The sequence below is a fragment of the Gymnoscopelus braueri genome (assembly GCF_963280865.1).
Source record: "Gymnoscopelus braueri genome assembly, chromosome: 23".
Taxonomy (NCBI): Eukaryota; Metazoa; Chordata; class Actinopteri; order Myctophiformes; family Myctophidae; genus Gymnoscopelus; species Gymnoscopelus braueri.
Window position 1 is genome coordinate 36,702,773 of NC_137625.1, and position 20,489 is coordinate 36,723,261.

The 20,489-nt window shown below is 38.6% G+C and overlaps 1 protein-coding gene across 1 annotated transcript; it reads left to right on the forward strand.

Annotated features, from left to right (window-relative positions):
- Positions 1-12,941: 12,941 nt before the first annotated feature.
- On the forward strand, positions 12,942-19,852 carry LOC308079527 (macrophage mannose receptor 1). The gene is made up of 5 exons (XM_080421077.1): positions 12,942-13,038; positions 14,838-14,967; positions 15,316-15,726; positions 17,119-17,421; positions 18,326-19,852. Exons 2-5 carry the CDS (start codon positions 14,931-14,933, stop codon positions 18,703-18,705), a joined length of 1,131 nt encoding a protein of 376 aa, XP_080277203.1. The 5' UTR covers positions 12,942-13,038; positions 14,838-14,930; the 3' UTR covers positions 18,706-19,852.
- Positions 19,853-20,489: the final 637 nt, after the last annotated feature.

The following is a 20,489-nucleotide window of genomic DNA, read 5'->3' on the forward strand; positions in this document are numbered from 1 at the left end:
CCATCTAAATAGAATCGAACATAGTTATTTTTCATCTTCGGTACTCACCGTTGAGTATTTGGAGGCCAGTCTCTGACATTTCTATGGCTCGAGGGTACTTGTTGTTGAGTGCTAACCTGGCGTCACCAGACTTTCCACCTCGGAGGAAAGCCTGGTATTCGTTCTAAAACTAGCTGTGTGAGCCGATGTAGAAAAAAGGGGAAAAAAATGTGGTTCCGGTGGTGGGTTCCGGTTGGCTTTGCATTGTTTTTGTTCCCCACATAACGTGAATCAATTAGTTTAGTCTCGCCAGTCACGCCACGATTTAGAATAGAAAATGGACATCAACGATTATCATACCAAAAGAAACAAAACGATAATACCAAACTAAACAAGTTTTAAACTAGGGGAATCATTTTGGAGATGCACGGCGCCGGTGGTTCCGGTCATTGGTTCCGGCCACCTGATGTAACGTTCCAAGCGGATCAGACACCTGAAAATGGTATTGATCCCAGTCTATGATGCCTGAGTACTGTGTCTGCAACGCTACGTTTCATGTCTCTTCAACCCACTCCCACCTCACATCAAAGCCACCCCCACACTTGCCGTGTTCAAAGCCTCCCTCAAAACCCACCTTTTCAGACTTGCTTTCCCCTGCCTAATCTCCCTTTCTGCTTCTTAGTCTCAGCTTAATGTTTTTAGCCTTTTAACTTTTTCGCTCCTAATAAAGTTGTTTATTTTGATTTGTTTTGTAAATCGATTTTGGGTACTAAGAAAAGCGCTATATAAGTCTGATGTATTATTAATATTATTATTCAAACTGCAGTTCAAACCAAACACAAAGTAGCCTACTTTTCACTCTCTTCACTTGGTTCATGCGACGATGATTAATAACACAACTATAGCTGCCAGAAGTAGTGTGAATTGCACTCAGCTTGTCTGATCATTGATATCTGTTGTAAGAGTACTTGGAGGCCAGTCCATATATGGGCATATTTGTCCGAACATTTCACCACTCGCAGACAACATTTCAACTTTATAGTATATAGATCTGCTATATTTGGCAAATGTTCACCCCAGAATAGGGACACTAGGGATCATGTAGTTAATACAGCCCTCAAAGTCCACCTCTCCAGACTTGCCTTTTCCCACCTAATTCAGTTCCTCACCTCTCTATCTTTAATGGTTTTAGTCCTCTTCAAAGCGTTGCTTCGCGATTTGGTGAAGAGAGAAAAAAGTATAGACCCTGGGTGACTCTAGTCGTAGTAGTCGCCAAAGTATAGGGTTTAAGTAGTTACAACTGAGAGCGTACAAATGTAACTAAAATGACCCGTAAGGGTGAGATCTGGATGCAGGGTATAATTAATCAGCGTTAAGAATTAGTCCCACCACACATATAGATGAGTGCACATGTGCACCCATCCTGCACGTACCACCAGTGGTGGAAAAAGTGCTGAATTGTTTTACTTAAGTAAAAGTATCAATACCACACTGTAGAAGTACACTGTTACAAGTAAAAGGCCTGTGTTCAAAATGTTACTTGAGTAAAAGTACAAAAGTATTGGTATCAAAATATACTTAAAGTACCAAAAGTTAAAGTAAAAACATGTTTGAAATAGCATAGCTACAAGCTCACAAGGCATTGCGATGCGACACGTTGTGAGCTTGTAGATCATCGATTTTCATAGCCTATGTATACAATAGGGCTAAAGTGGTTAATGTGTGTTTTATAATATAATAATTTATATCTGCCATATAACTAGTAACTAAAGTTTTCAAATAATTGTAGTGAAGTAAAAGTATAATATTTGCTTCTGAGATGTAGTGGAGTAGAAGTGAAAGTATTGAAAATGGGAAATACTCCAGTAGAGTAAAAAGTCCTCAAAAGTGTACTTAAGTACAGTACTGGAGTAAATATACTTAAGTTAATTCACACCACTGCCTACCACTAACGCAAACCCCAAGTTAATCATTTATACGTAGTTTTCTTTTACTATGTGTACACAATCAAAAGCATAGGCCCTCTGTTTGAAATGACATCACTCTGATATTGCTGAGGTGGTGTTATAAGTGTGTCAGTACTGTCAGAAGTCCTGCACACCACACTCGAGCAGGTAAGAGAACATAGCACAACAATTTTGATTCAGTTTTAGTCATAGTCTTTTGAATCAAATTCTATTTAGTTTAGTCACATTTTAGTCACCTGAAATGTTTTAGTTTTAGTCTAGTTTTAGTCGACTAAATGTCATATCATAAGATTATAGTTGACTAAATCTACAGTTTATTTAGTCAACTAAAATGTATTTCGGCGGGCCTTGATGGCGTCGTAATGGCAGACTTTACACCTGGTTGCATGTTGAAAATAGCCAATCTATAAGCTCACAACGCGTCGCAGCGCAAATCGTTGTGAGCTTGTAGATCTGCTATTTTCAGAACACAACCAAACATAAAATGACTTGTCTTTTAGTTCTACTGGATCTCTTCTCCACTAGTCCCTTCCTAACATTTTAGTTTAGTTTTTATTAGTTAATTAAATTGTCAATATATTTCGTCTTAGTTTAGGTAATCGACTAACATTTGTCATCATAGTTTTAGTCGACGAAATCAACACTGCTTCAAAACCACGGTTATTTAAAACTTTTAGCTCGATTGCGATTAATTCACTTTTATTTTCAAGTAGTGAAAATAGCCGATCTACAAGCTTGCGCAACATGTTGCGTTGTGAGCTTGTATATCTGCTATTTAAAAAAAAATTCCACCATTGTACAACGAAGTATAATACCGGGTTAAGAGGTCAATCAGTCTAACCGATTTAGTCGATTATGAAAAATCGATTTGTTGATATAATAAGAAAGAACTTCTAATCGATTAATCAATTAGCCTGCAAGAGCAAGATTACATTACATTACACTGAAGCATTTATATGCTGTACAATGGGCCTGACTAATAGCTGTTTGGTATTTGGGAACATTTTCAAAATGTTTGCCTATATTAACGTGCCCAAAATAGGGATGCCAGGGTTATAGTGGTTAAGCTATGCTACACAGGGGTACATTCACAAAGGTTGAAAAGGTTATGTTGTGCAGCTCTATATTTCAAAGCAGTCTTATACGTGATGAGACGGTTAATGTTAAAGTTATAACAACAAATACTGATAGTGTCACTGTTTTTTTACAAACAAAGTATCTGGCAGCAACGTTATGCCACAGAGAGGTCACCTTTCCCCAATGTGTCCTTTTTGTCTGACAGCATAAACATGATCTCATGCTATGAATTTAAAGATCTCTGCTCCCCTCCCTGATATGCTTCCAGATGTGTGGAAATGTCCTTGGCATCTCCCTCGCTCTCTACTTCATGCTATTATTAACTGTGTGGCTGTACAGTTGAATGCGTGTGAAGGGAGAACTGGCGTGTTTTTAGCAGCCTGTTAGAAGCCACATGAGGGGGCTTTAAGTCTTCACGGTATCATAAAGTTTAGTCTTGTTCACTGACTTTATACATTTCTTTCCACGCCCACCATCTTTTCTCAGCGGGGTTACCTTATTATTGCAGCTCAGATGTATACTGTAAGCTGTCATACACACACGTGTGTGTGTGTGTGTGTGTGTGTGTGTGTGTGTGTGTGTGTGTGTGTGTGTGTGTGCATGTGATCCGTTTAGGGTATTTTTTAGGATGGTCATCGGTTTCAGGTTAGTTGTCATCAGAAATGTAATAAAAGTATTTGCTCTAAGCCAATACATTTAACAGCAAAGGTGGGCAACTTTGATGATGGAGAGGGCCACAATATTTCCACACTCATTCCAGAGGGCCACATTGTATATACTGTCGGGCCGAAACCTCTTATCTCCGTATTTTAACTTTTTTCATAAATGAATGCCGTACTTCACCATTTTATTTCACACAAAAGTAGCAAAAATAGCCGATCTACCAGCTCAGAACGTGCGACGCGTTCTGAGCTTGAAGATCTGCTATTTTTGCTATTTTGGAATTTTAATCCTGATTTTTTTTTTGCTATTTTTGATTGGAATGCTGAAAAGTTACATTTGTATTTAATTTCAAATGCATTTAGTTATACTTATGTTAACTTTATGAACTTAAATACAAACACATTGGACAAAAAAAGGCATTTGGATTTTAATACTAGTCATTAACTCTCTCAGTGCCACGCCCGAGATATCCCGAGTTTTTCCCGAGTACCCTCCGTGCCAGCACGAGAAATCCCGAGTTTTTACTTTTCACTGTGGTCGCGCTATTCTGTTTATTTTTCATGATCACTTTCGCTTCCTGACTCCTTCAGACTCATTGGGTTCCGGTTTCATGACGCAGATTCCGTTTCCGGTTCTCATTTTTTTCCCGCGGTCATTTTTGGCCAGAATAGGGAAAGTCACGGTTTTTCACACAATATAAAAAACAAACGGAGAGGTCCACGTCTACTCTCTTTGGTCTGGGTGACGATCAGTCATCGTAGTCGTGTATCGCATCGTAATTTAGCCCGATCAACGATTGTCAAAAATGTCAACATCCGGTTATGACAGGATGTGACGTGAGCCTGTTTGGGAGGGGGCGAGTGAGCCAGCGAGGTCATCAATGTGTCGATTTGTTGCTCTCTACTGGTAAAACTGTATTATGGGTTTAAACACCCAATCAGATAATTTATTTGAATGAAAAATTCAAAAATAAAAAAAATAAAAAAAACGCAAATTTGCCTGCACTGGGGGAGTACTTTATGAAAAACATCTTGGCACTGAGAGAGTTAAGCTACTAATAGACTTAAGTAATTAAAGCGGGTCATGTTTGCATGTTTGGAATTGTAACAGCTGAAATTAATAATATATCAGTATTCCGATATTAACCTGTGGGCCACATTAAGTGAAGGTGGGGGCCGCATGTGGCCGCCAGTTGCCCATGTATGTTTAACAGGGTTACATTTTCTCCCTGGACAGGAGCGAACAGATGTTGGTTGACACATGTTACATGTAAAGCCTCGACTACATTGTGTAAAATGCTGAATCTGATGATAACTCTCAAAAACTATAAAAACATTATTTAAAAAAGATGTAGGCTACATGTATCGGGTGCAGCCTGACACCTGGACGCTAAGTTACAGGTACACAATACATCCTCCATGTTAATGTAACTCTGAGGGTGTACAAAATCAAATATCAGAGACACAAATTAATACATTTTACTGTATGTAGCAAGATACCGTACATACGGCGGAGTGATTCTTCTATTGAGTGCTCAAAATATAGGCCTCTGTATGTATATGTATGTGACGTGTAAGGCCATTTATTAGAATGCCTCTCAGCCAGTCAACATGTGAGGTCAGAACTACAGTAACTGTGCTATAATAAAGTCTACATCTTCATGTTATAATATCTTCAAGTACATTAAAGCAACTACAGATCGACAGTGGTGGAAAAAGTACTATATTGTTTCACTTAAGTAAATGTATCAATACTACAATGTAAAAATACTCCATTACAAGTAACAGTCAGGAATTCAAAATTTACTTGAGTAAAAGTACAAAATTATTGGTATCAAAATGTACTTAAAGCACCAAAAGTAGAAAGTACTCATTATGAAGAATGTCCCATTTCACAAGTTTTCAAATGTATACAAATATTTTGAAAATAGCTGATCTACAAGCTCACAATGCGTCACATCGCGATGCATCGTGAGCTTGTAGATCTGCTATTTTCAAATGGCCGAAAAGTATATAGGGCTGAAGTGGTTAATGTATGTTGTGTAGGCCTAATAATAAGCCAAATCTACAAAGTAACTCGTAACTAAAGTTTTCAAATAAATAATGTATACTACATTTATGCTATATTAGTGTGTACAATATTTGCCTCAGAGATGTAGTGGAGTAGAAGTAAAAGTACTGAAAATCGGAGCCACTCCACTAAAGCAAAAATACCTCAAAATTTTACTTAAGTACAGTACTTAAGTAAATGCACTTAGTTACTTTACACCACAGATCGATGGGAGAATGTTGTTCTGCTGCCTTTCAACTGTGATGTCACTCTTTCTCTTATTTAGCCGTTTCACGCCAACCACCGCCGACCTTGACGTCACCATGGAGATGACCCCTGTGTTTCTACTTGTGGTGTGCTCAGGTGAGGCTGCAGCCACCAGACGTTCCATCATGAAATATCATTCAGTTCACGTAGAGCTGATCCAGGATTAAGGATTTTTAAAGCACTCCTCAAATAAAATTTGGTTTAGAGGGAATAAATAAAAATAATGTTTTATGTTGAATGTCTTATTATTCTTGTGATTTTCTATTATACTTTTTCTCCCTGTTATTTTATCTGAACACATTCTCTGCCAGGTAATAATTAATTCGCCACTGCCAGCGTTTTTTTTACCTTATTTTGACAATCCACGGAGAGCCACGGAAGCCACGACGTGGACACGGATGTAAACAAATTCTGTCTGGAGGGAGGGGAGGGTCTCGTCTATCCACCGGAACGAAAACATTTATACCACGATTGTCCATTCTGTTGTAATCAGCAGTTGAATGTGGCTCGTTTTCATCAAAAAAATAAGAAATCCGAGCTAGATGTGTTTTTCTACATCTCATAACATGGGAGTAGATGGAGTGACTTTTTTGGGGATGACGTCATTTTTGCTTCTATCATTCTCTCGCAGTCAAGAGATCATTCATAGGTTACTCATAGGTTAGCGAAGAGCGAAAAAGCAAAAAAGAGAGAAGAGCAAAAGAATTATGTAGATCTACGTCAATGGCAGGGAATGTGTTAACAGTTTAGAAAAGCAGTACATACTACATACAATAATTAATTGATATTATTTTTAGACCGCAGCATTTTTAACCACGTAAACAGGCTACTTGTTGACCGGGGTACCACCACAGGGGTTTATAGGCTCCCTCCTACTTTCTCCTCTACACCATAACTACAAGCTCACAAAACATTGCAATGTATTATAAGCTTGTGGATCTGCTATTTTAATCAAATATTTGACCCAGTTTAGGGACGCTAGGGGTCCATGTTATTAAAGTAAAATATGTCATTAGTTTAGATGAAAAGCAATAACAGTACAGTTATAACATTCCGAGGATGAAACACAACAAAGTCCAGTACAAAAACATGTCCGATCACAGGGTGATCAGTCATGTAAAAATGCATTGTATATCTATAATAATACCTTTTAATCAATGTTTTTGCAGCATATTTTCATGCCACAGTAACATCAAGTCACCTAAGATGGTTTGATGTGTTGGAGGAAGAGCCAGACGACTGGACTGAGTCGGCTGAAGCCCAAGATGAATGTCAGAAGTCTCAGTCAAACCTGACAACAGTGTTTGACTCAGACGAAGCCGATGTAATATGGACACTATTTCAAAACGTTTCAAAACGTTATGTTTGGCTCGGTCTTCATAGTGGTCAGGATAATGTCACTGCTACTTGGTCAGACGGTGTCCCTTACGTGTTCAGCGTCTCTACCGTAGTTCCATCAAACAGACACCAGATCTGTGAGGCCATTCACAACAACACATGGACAGGCTTTAACTGCTCGGACCCAAAACCTTTCATGTGCTACAACTGTAAGTTGTAAGAAATAACTGCCAAGTTTAACGACCAATCTTATACAGTTAAGTTGACCGGGGCTCCCCGGGCTCAATACTAGGCACACTATTGTTTCCCTACACCAAATCTCTTTGCCAAAAATAGCCGATCTACAAGCTCGCGTTGTGTTGGGAGCTTGTAGATCGGCTGTTTTCGACCCAATGTTTGCCCCAGAATAGGGACGCTAGGCGTCTGGTCTTCAGGTCCGTCTATCCACAGCAGGTTGGTGTGGTGAGCCTTGCAGTGGTTAAGATTTAAAACTCAAAAATAATAAATATATATAAATAAGGATATGTCTATAGCTAAATGAACAGAGTTGTTGTGTTCTTGCGCAGCCAGTGATTACATCGTGGTGGATGTGGAGAAGGACTGGTGTGAGGCCAGGAAGTACTGCAGGCGTCACCACACTGACCTGGTCAGCATCAGCAACCACACACAGAACCGGGAAGTCATGGAGAAGGCAAACAACAGAAGCTTCTGGATTGGACTGATGCACGACGAGTGGGAGTGGCAGGACGGAGCGTGCTCCACGTATAGAGAATGGTCTACTTGCAGAGCCAGTGCCAGTGCCAGTGATGATTGTATAGCTTTCAGTAAAAATGTGAAGCAGGGCCTTTGTGAATATCAGTGTACAGGTGGTGCAGTTCCTCTTTGCTCCAGAGGTAAGTGCTTGTGGAACATTTCACCTTTGCTCAATCATAATCCTCACTACTGCCCCCTAGATAGGACAGTACCATTTCTGTCCACTTGCTCCAATTGCAATTCCAATTCTGACGTGTCCAATTTGAACTATAATCAGATACATTAGCAGACGAAAAATAATAACCACTATTACAATCTGAATAGAAGTATCACATTAATTGCAACAGTATCCATATGCAGTACATGAATAACAGTATATATCTGTGATAATGACTTATAAAAAGCCAATAAACCCTAAACCAAGGGTAAAGTAAATAAATAAACAAAGACAGTTAAGAGGAAATAAAACAAAATATATTATATTGTAGCCTACTGAGCACATGAATACAAGAACGCTGGCTCCAAAACACGCTCGCCCCCGGTCTAATCCGGCAACCTCGGAACAGTCGCCACCAGTATTCCTGAACATAAACCTTAGTAAAACTGTGCCTAAACCTAAACTTATTCCTAAACTTAACCTCAGTAAAACTATGCCTAAACCTAACCTTATTCCTAAACTTAACCTCAGTAAAACTATGCCTAAACCTAACCTTATTCCTAAACTTAACCTCAGTAAAACTATGCCTAAACCTAAACTTATTTCTAACCTTATGCTCAGTAAAACAAGAACCGCTGGGGGCGAGTGGTCCGTGGAAAAAATGGGGGCGATCGTGTTTTGGGGCGAGCGTTCCGGTTTCCAAGCAGATACCTACAATTTACAATTAAAATGTAGGCATCGTGCGTCGTGCATCTGGAATAGCTGACAAAGCTCACTCCGCGACGCGTCTATGAGCTTGTAGATTGACTATTTCCGACACCATTGTGAGACGGAGCATATATTACGATAGCCTTTATAGTGAGAATTAGTGACGACCTTCAAAATGTTACAGCATGAGACAAAGGACAAAAATGATAAAGACACCATCCAAGGCCAAGAATTAACTGGGGGAAAAAAAGACTACAACTTGAAATAATCTGGAAAAGTAATTACAATAACATTAAGGGCGACACACACAGCACTATAACTATAATAATTGTTGTCCATCACTGTCGTCGTTATAGTTATGGGTGTGGAATTTGCCATCCACTGGACTTTTATCTACTATAGGTTTGGGCCGCTATGCGGCCCTCACATCGAACGTTCCCCCTAAAATGCCACACGTCATTAATGCAGCTCCTGATTGCTGAGAAACTTTACACGCAAATTCCCACTAAGCCAAGGAATTACCTCCATTCCAAATGTTTTAAATCTCCTCATGGTGGCGCTAGAATAGCCCACTTCACATTTTGGTCTATAACTCTTGAACCGTAGGTCGTACAATTAATATTTCTTCCCCCTGGATTCCTTGAATCATGACGCATCTAATAGTGCCAAATTACATTTTCTGTCATAGTGTTTTTTTTTTCAAAACACACTTTTTGCTACTACTCCTATATTTTGTCCAAAACTCAAATCGGTACACATCATCTCTAGGGTCATGTGATCAAGATGTACAGTATGTGTCAGATATTTCAGATCCCATTCCAATTGACTATGACTGCCTTCCAAAGTGTGCAGGCCCTGGGTAGGCAACCCGGCCTGGCGGAGACCTGTTATCTGAGGAGCACACTTTTCTAGTCGTTCATATATTTTTACCATTTTACTTCTTAAGGCTTGGTGAGAATCAAACTGATCCGTGAGAGGAGAACCTGGGAGGAGGCCTTCGAGTACTGCAAGGCTCACCACACCAACCTGCTGTGGATAGACGGACCTGAAGACCAGACGGCCGTCCAGCAGTGGGTCAACGCGATCCGTGAGAAAGACATCGACGACGTGACCGGCCCCTTGTGGCTCGGCCTGAGACAGAGTTGGGTCTTTGGGTTCTGGTTCTGGACCAGTGATCTGGTGGTGAACTACACCAACTGGAGCAACAACAACGACGCCAACGGCCCTGAGCTGCCTTGGTCTCACCAGTGTGGAGCCATCAACAAGAACGGCACCTGGAGCGACGTGGACTGTCTCTTCCAGCTGCCTTTCTTTTGTGAAGATGAGAATTAAGGTTTAGTTAGTCGTTGAATCTTGAATGTTCTATGGAGGGATTAGTTTGTTCAGGCTGTTTCTTTTATCAGATGATTTCACTTGAATTTCCAATAAAGGTAAATTAAGGTACTTTTCAAAGGATAGCTTGTAAAATACGAGCAGTCCAATGCATGTGTTTTTTTTATTAACCACAGGAACCATAGCATCGTTGTTCTAGGGAAGGGGAACATTCTGCAAAAAATAATAATGGTGCGTGATTAGTATTTTTTGGGGTATTTTGTTTTTATCACATAGATTAATTGTATGGGCAATGAGGAACTTCACAGGTTTACAAAATGGTTTAGTCATGCTGAAATTCCCAGGCAGTGTGAGGAGACGGTTGGTTCAGAACACAGAAGGTGTACTATTGCTTTGTTGTTTTTTGTTGTTTTAACATTTAACATTATCAAACACATATCATGCTGTCCTAGTTCTACTTGGTTTCTGTCTTAACTGGATACTGCACTGATGCAGTCTATATTTCTGTTTCATTGATTTTACTTATTGATAGTTTTTTCATTCTTCTTACTTTGATATACTGTGGTTATAATATATTGCTTCATTTCCTTTGTGGCATTTTGGGGCCATTTTCACCTTTCAACACAACAAGCACTTCAACAAGCCTATGCAGATCTAGGTTAACCCATTACGACCGGGAAAGCATTCAAGTCATTATCTTATACTTTGAAAGCAGATATACAAGCTCATATTAGATCTGCTATCTTTTTTTAATCATGAAAATGTGTGCAAATCTTTGAATATATACAGTAAAAAACGAATAAAATTAATTTATGTTGCTATAATCAGTGGTTCTCAAACTGTTTCGTGTCAAGGACCCCCAAAATGACATGTATTTATCTCAAAATATGTTGTTCCAGGGACACCCAGAAGCAAAGATTTTAGTTTAAAAAATGGTGCTTAAAAATATATATATATTTAAAGATTTGTGAAAAAAATGTTGATATGATTTGTTTTTAATAGCAGATCTATAAGCTCATAGCGTGGCACTCAGTGCCGCGCTATGAGCTTGTACTGTATATCTGCTATTTTTGAATAGCCAAAGTATAAAATAATGGTTAAAGTGGTTACACAGATGAGTTCCCTATCCCCCTCTCCCTCAAGCGGTCTTGCCGTTTGCCAGGCCACGGTTGTAAATAATAATGTGTTCTTAATTGCCTGCCTGGTTAAATCAAGGTTAAATTAAATTAAATGTTGGTACGCAGCCATTCTGTGAATCATCAGGGGTTGCTTGTTTGTAGCTCTGCATTTTGCCTTTGTACTAGGGCTGGGTGGTATGACTCCAAATCATTATCACAATTATTTCAAACTTTTGCCTCGATTACAATTAATGAACGTATTTTTTTTTTGTGTGAACATAGCAGATCTACAAGCTCAAAACACGTCGCACAATAAATAAAGGCTGGGTGTTTGATAAACATGAACTATGTTTTGTAAATATTATTTATTTTTCGTTTTTTCTCAAAGGGGCTGTAATCATGATCATTGTCCTTTCATTATATCTGTTGGTTTACGTTGATCTGTGTATTGATATCATTTTCATCCAGTCATTGTTTCTTCAAGGCTTCAATATTACAGGAACAATCTACCTTTGCTCCTATAACACTTCTAATTCAACCCATATTACTCTACTACCCCTTTTTAAATCCATCAATCATGCCATTTCGCTTTCAATCAATCTCAATGAGTAACATGTTGTGTGGATTTAGTACGGCATGAAATGTCATGCTATACCATACATGCAGTTGATCATTTATAACCTACTTACTACTTGTATTTTTACTTACTCCAGTTTGCAGCGGTTTGTGCATGAAGTCAATAAAAAATTATGAAATTAAATAAATGGATAGATATTTCTTTATTTACTCACATGCCTACATAACCACCTACAGTCAGTGGTGTAAAGTACATTTACTCAAGTACTGTACTTAAGTACACTTTTGAGACATTTTTACTTTAGAGTATTTCCCATGTTCAATACTTTTACTCCACTAGGCAAATATTGTACTTTTACTCCACCACAATTACTTGACAGCTTTAATCAGTAGTTACTTTGCAGATTTAGATTATTGTCCCGAAACAAACATTAACAACTTCAGCCCTATAAATATTTCCGCTATTTGAAAATAGCCGATCTACAAGCTCACTTGTTATTTTCAAATGATTTGTATACATTATGAACTTGAAAACTCGTGAAATGGGACATTCTGCACAATGAAAACTTTTACTTTTGGTACTTTAAGTATATTTTGATGCCAATACTTTTGTACTTTTACTAAAGTAAATTTTGATTACCGGACTTTTACTTGTACACTGCAGTATTGATACTTTTAATTAAGTAAAAGATGCAAGTTATTTTTCCACCACTGCTTACAGTACTGTGCCAAGCTACTTCCTGCTAAGGCCTAGCTTACTCGTAAGCCAGTCAGTCAGTCAGTCAGTCAGAACCTGTTTTCCAGACCCTGGTCTGGGTACCAAACATACGCTATGTTTAGTACACGCTACATTGTTATATTGTAGGTCAGACTGGATGATATTTTGTATGTGTCCCAGCCGATGGCACCAACCCTACAGGGGTAAATTAGCTCCTAGCTTAGTCAAATAATCAAACAGTATTTCCATAATGTGATGCCATAGATAGGATGTGATATATCAGGCAACAGGACCAGCATGTCACTCTGCAGGGCAACACACACCTCTGAGGACCAGGTAAGGACAACACATTGTGGATTTTGTCGCTGTCGGGTGGAAAACTCTTATATCAAAAACTGTTCCTTAATTTTTTTAAATGTATAGTGAAAATAGCCACTCTATAAACTGGACGCGTTGGGAGCTTATAGATCTGCAATTTTTCAGCACTTTTGTGTGACACTCTTGTATGATGAAGTAGGACATAAAGTTACGAAAAAAAAAAAAAGAAAAAACATAAAAAGTTGAAGTATGGAGATACAAGGTTTCTGCCCGATGGGGAGCCTCTGATCTGACTTCACAAGAAACCTTGTATTTCCAACTTGAATATCGTTGCTGTCGGGTGAAAACGTTATATGTCCAAAACGGTTTATTTTTTAAATTATTATTCGGTTTTTTTACATCTACATTGGGAGCTTGTAGATTGGCTATTTTCTCACATTTTGTGTGACAGTCTTGGATGATGAAGTAAGACATTCATTTACGGGAAAAAAGACCCAGAAACCTTATACATATGGAAATACAAGGTCGCCTGACAGCAACGATATATTGGAGTCAGTCAGGTTGGAGTCAAGTTTAAATTTCTAACGCCCTTGCACACAGAATCTGACCCTTTTTTTTCAAAACTGATCGGACTCTGTGTGCAACAGCCTTCACTCTTAGTTTGAGTCTACAGTATTTCAATGAAGGCCTCCTGGGCATTATATAATAAAAAATAGTTCCAGTTTGACTCATTTACACACAGTAAAATCCTTACCGTTAATGTAACTCTAAGAGTTTGGTTACTTGTGTACACTAGAGTTATAGGGATGTGCAGGGATTCTCCTGAACTAACAGGTATCCTTACCTTATAGGACAAATAAAACAAAATGTAAACGATAATCTCACGAGACAAATGAATAAGTGCGAGATGATTAGATGATTATGTGCTGTAAGTCAACCCCGGGGAAATGCTTTGACAAGGTGTTAAGGGAACAACAACAAAAATAAACCACGTTAATTATTTTCAAATAATGTTGTATCCATCCACAATAAACAACCTGAAGGGGGGGTCCATGACTCAATAATGGTGGTTCTCAACATGGGGTTCAGGGGGAGGTCCAGGGGTCCTTGGGGAGATACAGTTCTGCAATTCCGAGACCGAGAGTGTTACAAATAGAATTTTGGTGGAAAAAGTACTACATTTTTTACGCAGGTCAAAATATCAATACTGATATGTAGAAATATATTGTTACGTTGCTTCAGAATTTACAAAAGTATTGGTATCGATATGTAATTAAAGTACCAAAAGTAGAAAGTACTCATTATACAAGTTTTCAAATGAATACAAATCTTTTGAAAATAGCAGATCTACAAGCTCACAATGCGTTGCATCGCGACACATTGTGAGCTTGTAGATCGGCTATTCTCAAATGGCCGAAATGTATATAGGGCTAAAGTGGGTAATGTATGACTGTATAATAATACAAATCTACAAAGTAATTAGTAACGAAAGTTTTCAAATAATTGTATTGGAGTAAAAGTATATTTGCTTTTGAGATGTAGTGGAGTAGAAGTAAAAGTACTGAAATTCGGAAATGCTCCAGTAAATAAAAAATACCTCGAAATGGTACTTAAGTACAGTACTTGAGTAAATGTACTTAGTTACTTAACACCACTGTATTTTATAGTGTAGATGTAAATTGGGGTCTCAGAGATAACGGCGATATAAAACTGTGGGTCCTTCCCTGCGCAAAATCATTTGAGAAACACTGATGCAAAGAGGTTAAAGGCTCGAGACAGTTCATGCATTCTGTCTTTCTTCCTCACTGTGTTCATAGATCGCTCCACAGCAGCATACTGTGACATCAGTCATTTACTAGGACAACTCCGGAGGCCATTCCATCACTTCCACTTCCTGACTTGCCGTTGCCATGGAAACGATCCTTGTGATATTGGTGTTGTGCACAGGTAAGAGAATGTGTGCACACATCAGCAGTGGTGGAAAAAGTACTCACATTTTGTGCGCAAGTAAAAGTATCAATACTGCAATGCAGAAATACTCTGTTACAAGTAAAAGTCCGGAATTAAAACTTTTACTTGAGTAAAAGTACAAAGTATTGGTATCAAAATGTACTTAAAGTACCACAAGTAGAAAGTACTCATTATATAGAAGGTCCCCATTTCACGAGTTTTCAAATGTTTAAAATCTCCTTACAGATCTTTTAACTCTGAGAGTTAATAGTTAGTCCTTGAAAAAAAAAACACTGCTGTAGATCATACTGTAGTTGACACTGTACTGCTTGTCTTTCTGTACAGCTTTTCTTCAGCCACCAGTAACATCGAGTCACCTCAGACATTTCATACAGAAAGGTCCTCCTTGCTCTAGTCGTGAAGCACCGAGTCAGTGCTTCACTCCTTGCTCTAGGAGTGAAGCACTGACGATTTGTGAAGAAAGCAACTCCAGCCTGGTGACAGTGTACGACACTGAAGAATCCAAAGTAATACATAGTGTATGGGAGTCTTGGGAGGAAAAAGGTACCTATCTGTGGCTTGGTCTTCATCGTCGTCGGGTTGATGTCACTACCTGGTCAGACGGTGTCCCTTTCACGTTCAATGCCTCAGCCTCACGTGCCCCAGGTGATAGAGATCAGATCTGTGAGGCCATTCACCACGACACATGGACAGGCTTTAACTGTTCAGAAAAAAGACCTTTCATGTGCTACAAGTGTAAGTCGTAAACATTATTTTGTATTACAACAATTCTTTAATTTCCACAGGCTGTAACTTTGCTCTTCTTTGTTTGGCATCAAACTCGGATTCAAGGGTTTAAACTTAAAGGACAACTTTTTTTTTTTTTTACAAAAAGGGTTATTTTATGGGTTTGTAATGATAATAATTAAAAGATGAGTGTGAAAATATTCATGTATTGCTTTTTATTGTTATAGTGATTTTAGTGATATTTAACTGGGGGCCGGAGGCATTCTGTCCATTGGTAAATGAACGCAGCCTCCGATTTCCGTGAAACTTTATACGCACATCCCCACTAGACCAAGGAAGAAATGCCACCCTACATTTTTCAAATGAGCCTCATGGTGGCGCTGTAACAGGCAGATTCACGTTTTGGCCTATACAGTTCAAGAGTTATAGGCCAAAACGTGAATCTGCCTGTTACAGCGCCACCATGAGGCTGATTTGAAAAATGGGTGGCATTTCTTCGTTGGCCTAGTGGGGATGTGTGTACAAAGTTTCACGGAAATCGGAGGCTGCGTTCATGACTATTTACCAATGGACAGAATGCCCCCGCCCCCCAGTTAAAAATCACTAGAATCATTATAACGATAGAAAGCAATACATGATTTTTTGTAATTATTATCATTACAAACTAATAAAATAACCCTTGTTGTAAAAAAATCTAAATTGTCCTTTAATACATTGAACTTATCACACAAAAAAGCAAACAAATGTGACCTCCTAAACTGTTTTAAAAACATCAGTGGCAATTCAGCCAGTCTTTCCAGCAGGCTATATAAGGCACACCTGAACATGTTTTCATTTGATCTATTAATTTGCAGTGGTGGAAAAAGTACATTTTTACTTGAGTTAAAGTACTCTGTTACATGTAAAAGGCGTTTTTAGGTGATGTTACTTTAGTAATAGTACAAAAGTATTGGCATCAAAATATACTTAAAAGTATATTTTGAAACTTAAAGTATATACTAAAATGTTTGAAAATAGCCGATCTACAAGCTCACAACGCTTCGCAATGCGACGCGTTGTAGAGCTTATAGATTGGCTATTTTCAAAAAACCTAGGTATAAAATAGGGCTGAAGTGGTTAATTTATGTTTTATAATATGATAATTTATATCTGCAAAGTAACTAGTAACTAAAGTTTTCAAATAATTGTGGTGGAGTAAAAGTACAATATTTGCCTCTGAGATGTAGTGGAGTAGAAGTAGAAATAAAAGTACAGAAAATTGGAGACACTCCAGTGAAGTAAAATGCTCTCAAAAGTGTGCTTAAGTACAGTACTTGAGTAAATGTACTTAGTTACTTTACACCACTGTTAATTTGATTATAATATCATAAACCAAGGGTGAGTTGTTGTGTTTTTGCGCAGCCAGTGATTACATTGTGGTGGATGTGGAGAAGGACTGGTGTGAGGCCAGGAAGTACTGCAGGCGTCACCACACTGACCTGGTCAGCATCAGCAACCTCACACAGAACCAGGAAGTGATGGAGAAGGCAAACAACAGAAGCTTCTGGATCGGACTGATGCACGACAAGTGGAAGTGGCAGGACGGAGCGTGCTCCACGTTTAGAGAATGGTTTTATTATAATATTCAATCCGAGAATGCAGTTCTTATTGTCGATAAACTCTATTCACTTGATGTCGCTATGGCAGATGTCATGTGCTCTAAAGGTACGCAAAGTGTGTTATCAGCTGTACTGTAGGTCAGTGGTTCAGGTGGGAAGGGGTCCTTGAGGGCATTCCAGGGGGGGTCCTCAGCTAAATCATTGATAGTTAAGAACTAAATGTACCGGGACAGGTCTGTAACTCTCGATTGGAGTGTACGATTGGAACCAAAACGGACCCGCATTTGTATACACTCTCAGAGCTATGGGGGTCAGTGGCCTAATGCATACCTTGAGATAATAAAGATTGCAAAATACTGCTGTAGGTGCTTTATCCACCGTACCAGTGATGGAAAAAGTACACAAATGTTTTACTTAAGTAAAAGTATCAATACTGCAATGTAGAAATACTCCGTTACATAAGTAATAGTCCAGAATTCAAGATGTACTTGAGTAAAAGTACAAAAGTATTGGTATCAAGATGTACTTAAAGTACCAAAAGTAGGATGTACTCATTATGCAGAAAGTCCCATTTCAAATTTTCAAATATAAACATATTTTAAAAATAGCAGATCTACAAGCAAAGTGTCACATCACATTCGCAACGCATTGTGAGCTTGTAGATCTGCTATTTTCAAATAGCCAAATTTTAAATAGGGCTGAAGGGGTTTAGGTATGTTTTGTAATAATCAAAATCTACTAGCAACTAGCAACTCAAGTTTTCAAATAATTGTAGTGGAGCAAAAAGGACAATATTTGGATCCGAGATGTAATGGAGTAGAAGTAAAAGTATTGGAAATTGGAAATACTCAAGTAAAGTACACATACCTCAAAATGTAACTTAAGTGCAGTACTCAAGTAAATGTACTTACTTTACACCACACAGCACAGTACTGAGTGTCATTCTGATCCTCGTGTCTGTGTCACCGTTGTGCTGTCTCTACTCTCTCTATACCCTCTCTATACTCCAGGCTTGGTGAGAATCAAACTGATCCGTGAGAGGAGAACCTGGGAGGAGGCCTTCGAGTACTGCAAGGCTAACCACACCAACCTGCTGTGGATAGACGGACCTGAAGACCAGACGGCCGTCCAGCAGTGGGTCAACGCGATCCGTGAGAAAGACATCGCCGACGTGACCGGCCCCTTGTGGCTCGGCCTGAGACAGAGTTGGGTCTTTGGGTTCTGGTTCTGGACCAGTGATCTGGTGGTGAACTACACCAACTGGAGCTACAAAAACGACGCCAACGGCCCTGAGCTGCCTTGGTCTCACCAGTGTGGAGCCATCAACAAGAACGGCACCTGGAGCGACGTGGACTGTCTCTTCCAGCTGCCTTTCTTTTGTGAAGACTAAGGTTCCAAGTTAGTCATCTTATCTAACTGTGTGCCCTGACTGCTATTTAAATTTCCCTACTGAATGTTGCTATATGTTAATTAACTGAATGCATTTTATGGAGTTAAAGGACTACTTCACCCATTTTCAACCTATCTTCATATAATTGGTCCTCACTAACGCTCATTAATACCATTGTATGGCACCATTTTTGTCTAGCCCCGTCTGTGTCTCAAAGGGAGGGCTGTGGACAGTTCAGAAACCCGCCTACCAGTGACATCATCGATGGGGAATCCAACCTAATAGAAACTGCAGGCTTTCTATTCCTGTAAAGTTAGCATGCTATAATGGAAGCCATTGTTCTCGCATTAATACAAATCTAAATAAAACTAATCGAAAATATATTCAAAAAAATAAGAATTTAAACTTGCCTAATGATGATGTCACTGGTAGGAGAGTTTATGAAGTGTACACAGCCCTCCTATGAGACACAGACTGAGTAGTACAAAAAATGTGCTTTTTATCATGAGCATTAGTGAGGACCAATTATAGGTTGAAAATGGGTGAAGTCGTCCTTTAAGTTCTTTTGTGAATTATTTCAGAAATGGGTCATAGTGGTGCAAGTTCTTGTCATGTCTGTTCCTCATGTATCCATTTATTATTATTATTATTATTATTATTATTATTTTAGCTTTTGCACGTGTGTCTATATTTATATTTTTAAGCCTGGAACCAAGCCATCCAGGCTCCTGGTGAATCATGACCTTTTATGATCCTGTATATTTTAGATGTATGATGTTTTTTAAATTATTTTATTCAAATCTATAATCTATAATCAAACCCATTTAGACCGGGAAACCCTATGTACTGTAACTATACCTTTCAATACGGGAACTCCTTTTGGGGTATGTGTTGCTATGTGCAGTATAGCCTATATAGCAACATCGTATGTTTTTGTCATTTTTGAATAGATATTTGAAGTTTTTCAGAAAACTTAAGTCAGGATTTAGAAGGCGTTTTTAGAATCGGCCTCAGGTCTGAATGGGTTAAATTGATTTGTTTGATTGACTGCTGCACCCCTAATTGCAGCCTTTGGGTGTTTCTGGGTGTCCATCTATTATTACATAATTATATATTGTTAAGAATAAAGTTTGACATTGTGACTGAATGTCAGTGTGTCCTGTGTGTCATGAAGGAAAAGAGTGCAACACATGCATGGTTATTACATTACAAACACTACAGCAGATTTATCTAATAAACACGCCTTCGACCTGAGACTGAGAGACTACAAAGAGAGAGAGAAAGGGAGAGAGAAGAGCAGTGGTGTAAAGTAACTAAGTACATTTACTCGAGTGCTGTACTTACAATTGTGAGGTATTTTTACTTTACTGGAGTATTTCCAATTTTCAGTACTTTAATTTACTTCTACTTCACTGCATCTCAGAGGCAAATATTATACCTTCCACTACAATTATTTGAAAACTTGTAGATTTGGATTATTATTACACAACATGTACAGTATAACCCACTTCAGCCCTACATACATATGGGCCATTTGAAAACAACATTTGATCTACAAGCTCACAATGTGTCGCGATGCGACACATTGTGAGCTTGTAGATCTGCTATTTTCTAAATATCTTTTTATACGTTTTATACATGATACCTTTTGAAATGGGACATTCTGCATTATGAGTACTTTTGGTACTTTAAAGGTAGGGTAAGTGATTTTCTTTGGTTAAAATAATTTTTAAAAAGCTCTATATTCTGATAGTACTCATTGCTATAGATGGGTTTCCTGTTTG

What these genes read in the sequence shown, in the direction of transcription:
- LOC308079527 (XM_080421077.1), top strand. Translation starts at nt 14,931, where the DNA reads ATGGAAACGATCCTTGTGATATTGGTGTTGTGCACAG. An exon ending in ACCTTTCATGTGCTACAAGT is followed by an intron (nt 15,727 to 17,118) that starts GTAAGTCGTAAA and finishes GTTTTTGCGCAG; the next exon opens with CCAGTGATTACATTGTGGTG. An exon ending in AGATGTCATGTGCTCTAAAG is followed by an intron (nt 17,422 to 18,325) that starts GTACGCAAAGTG and finishes TCTATACTCCAG; the next exon opens with GCTTGGTGAGAATCAAACTG.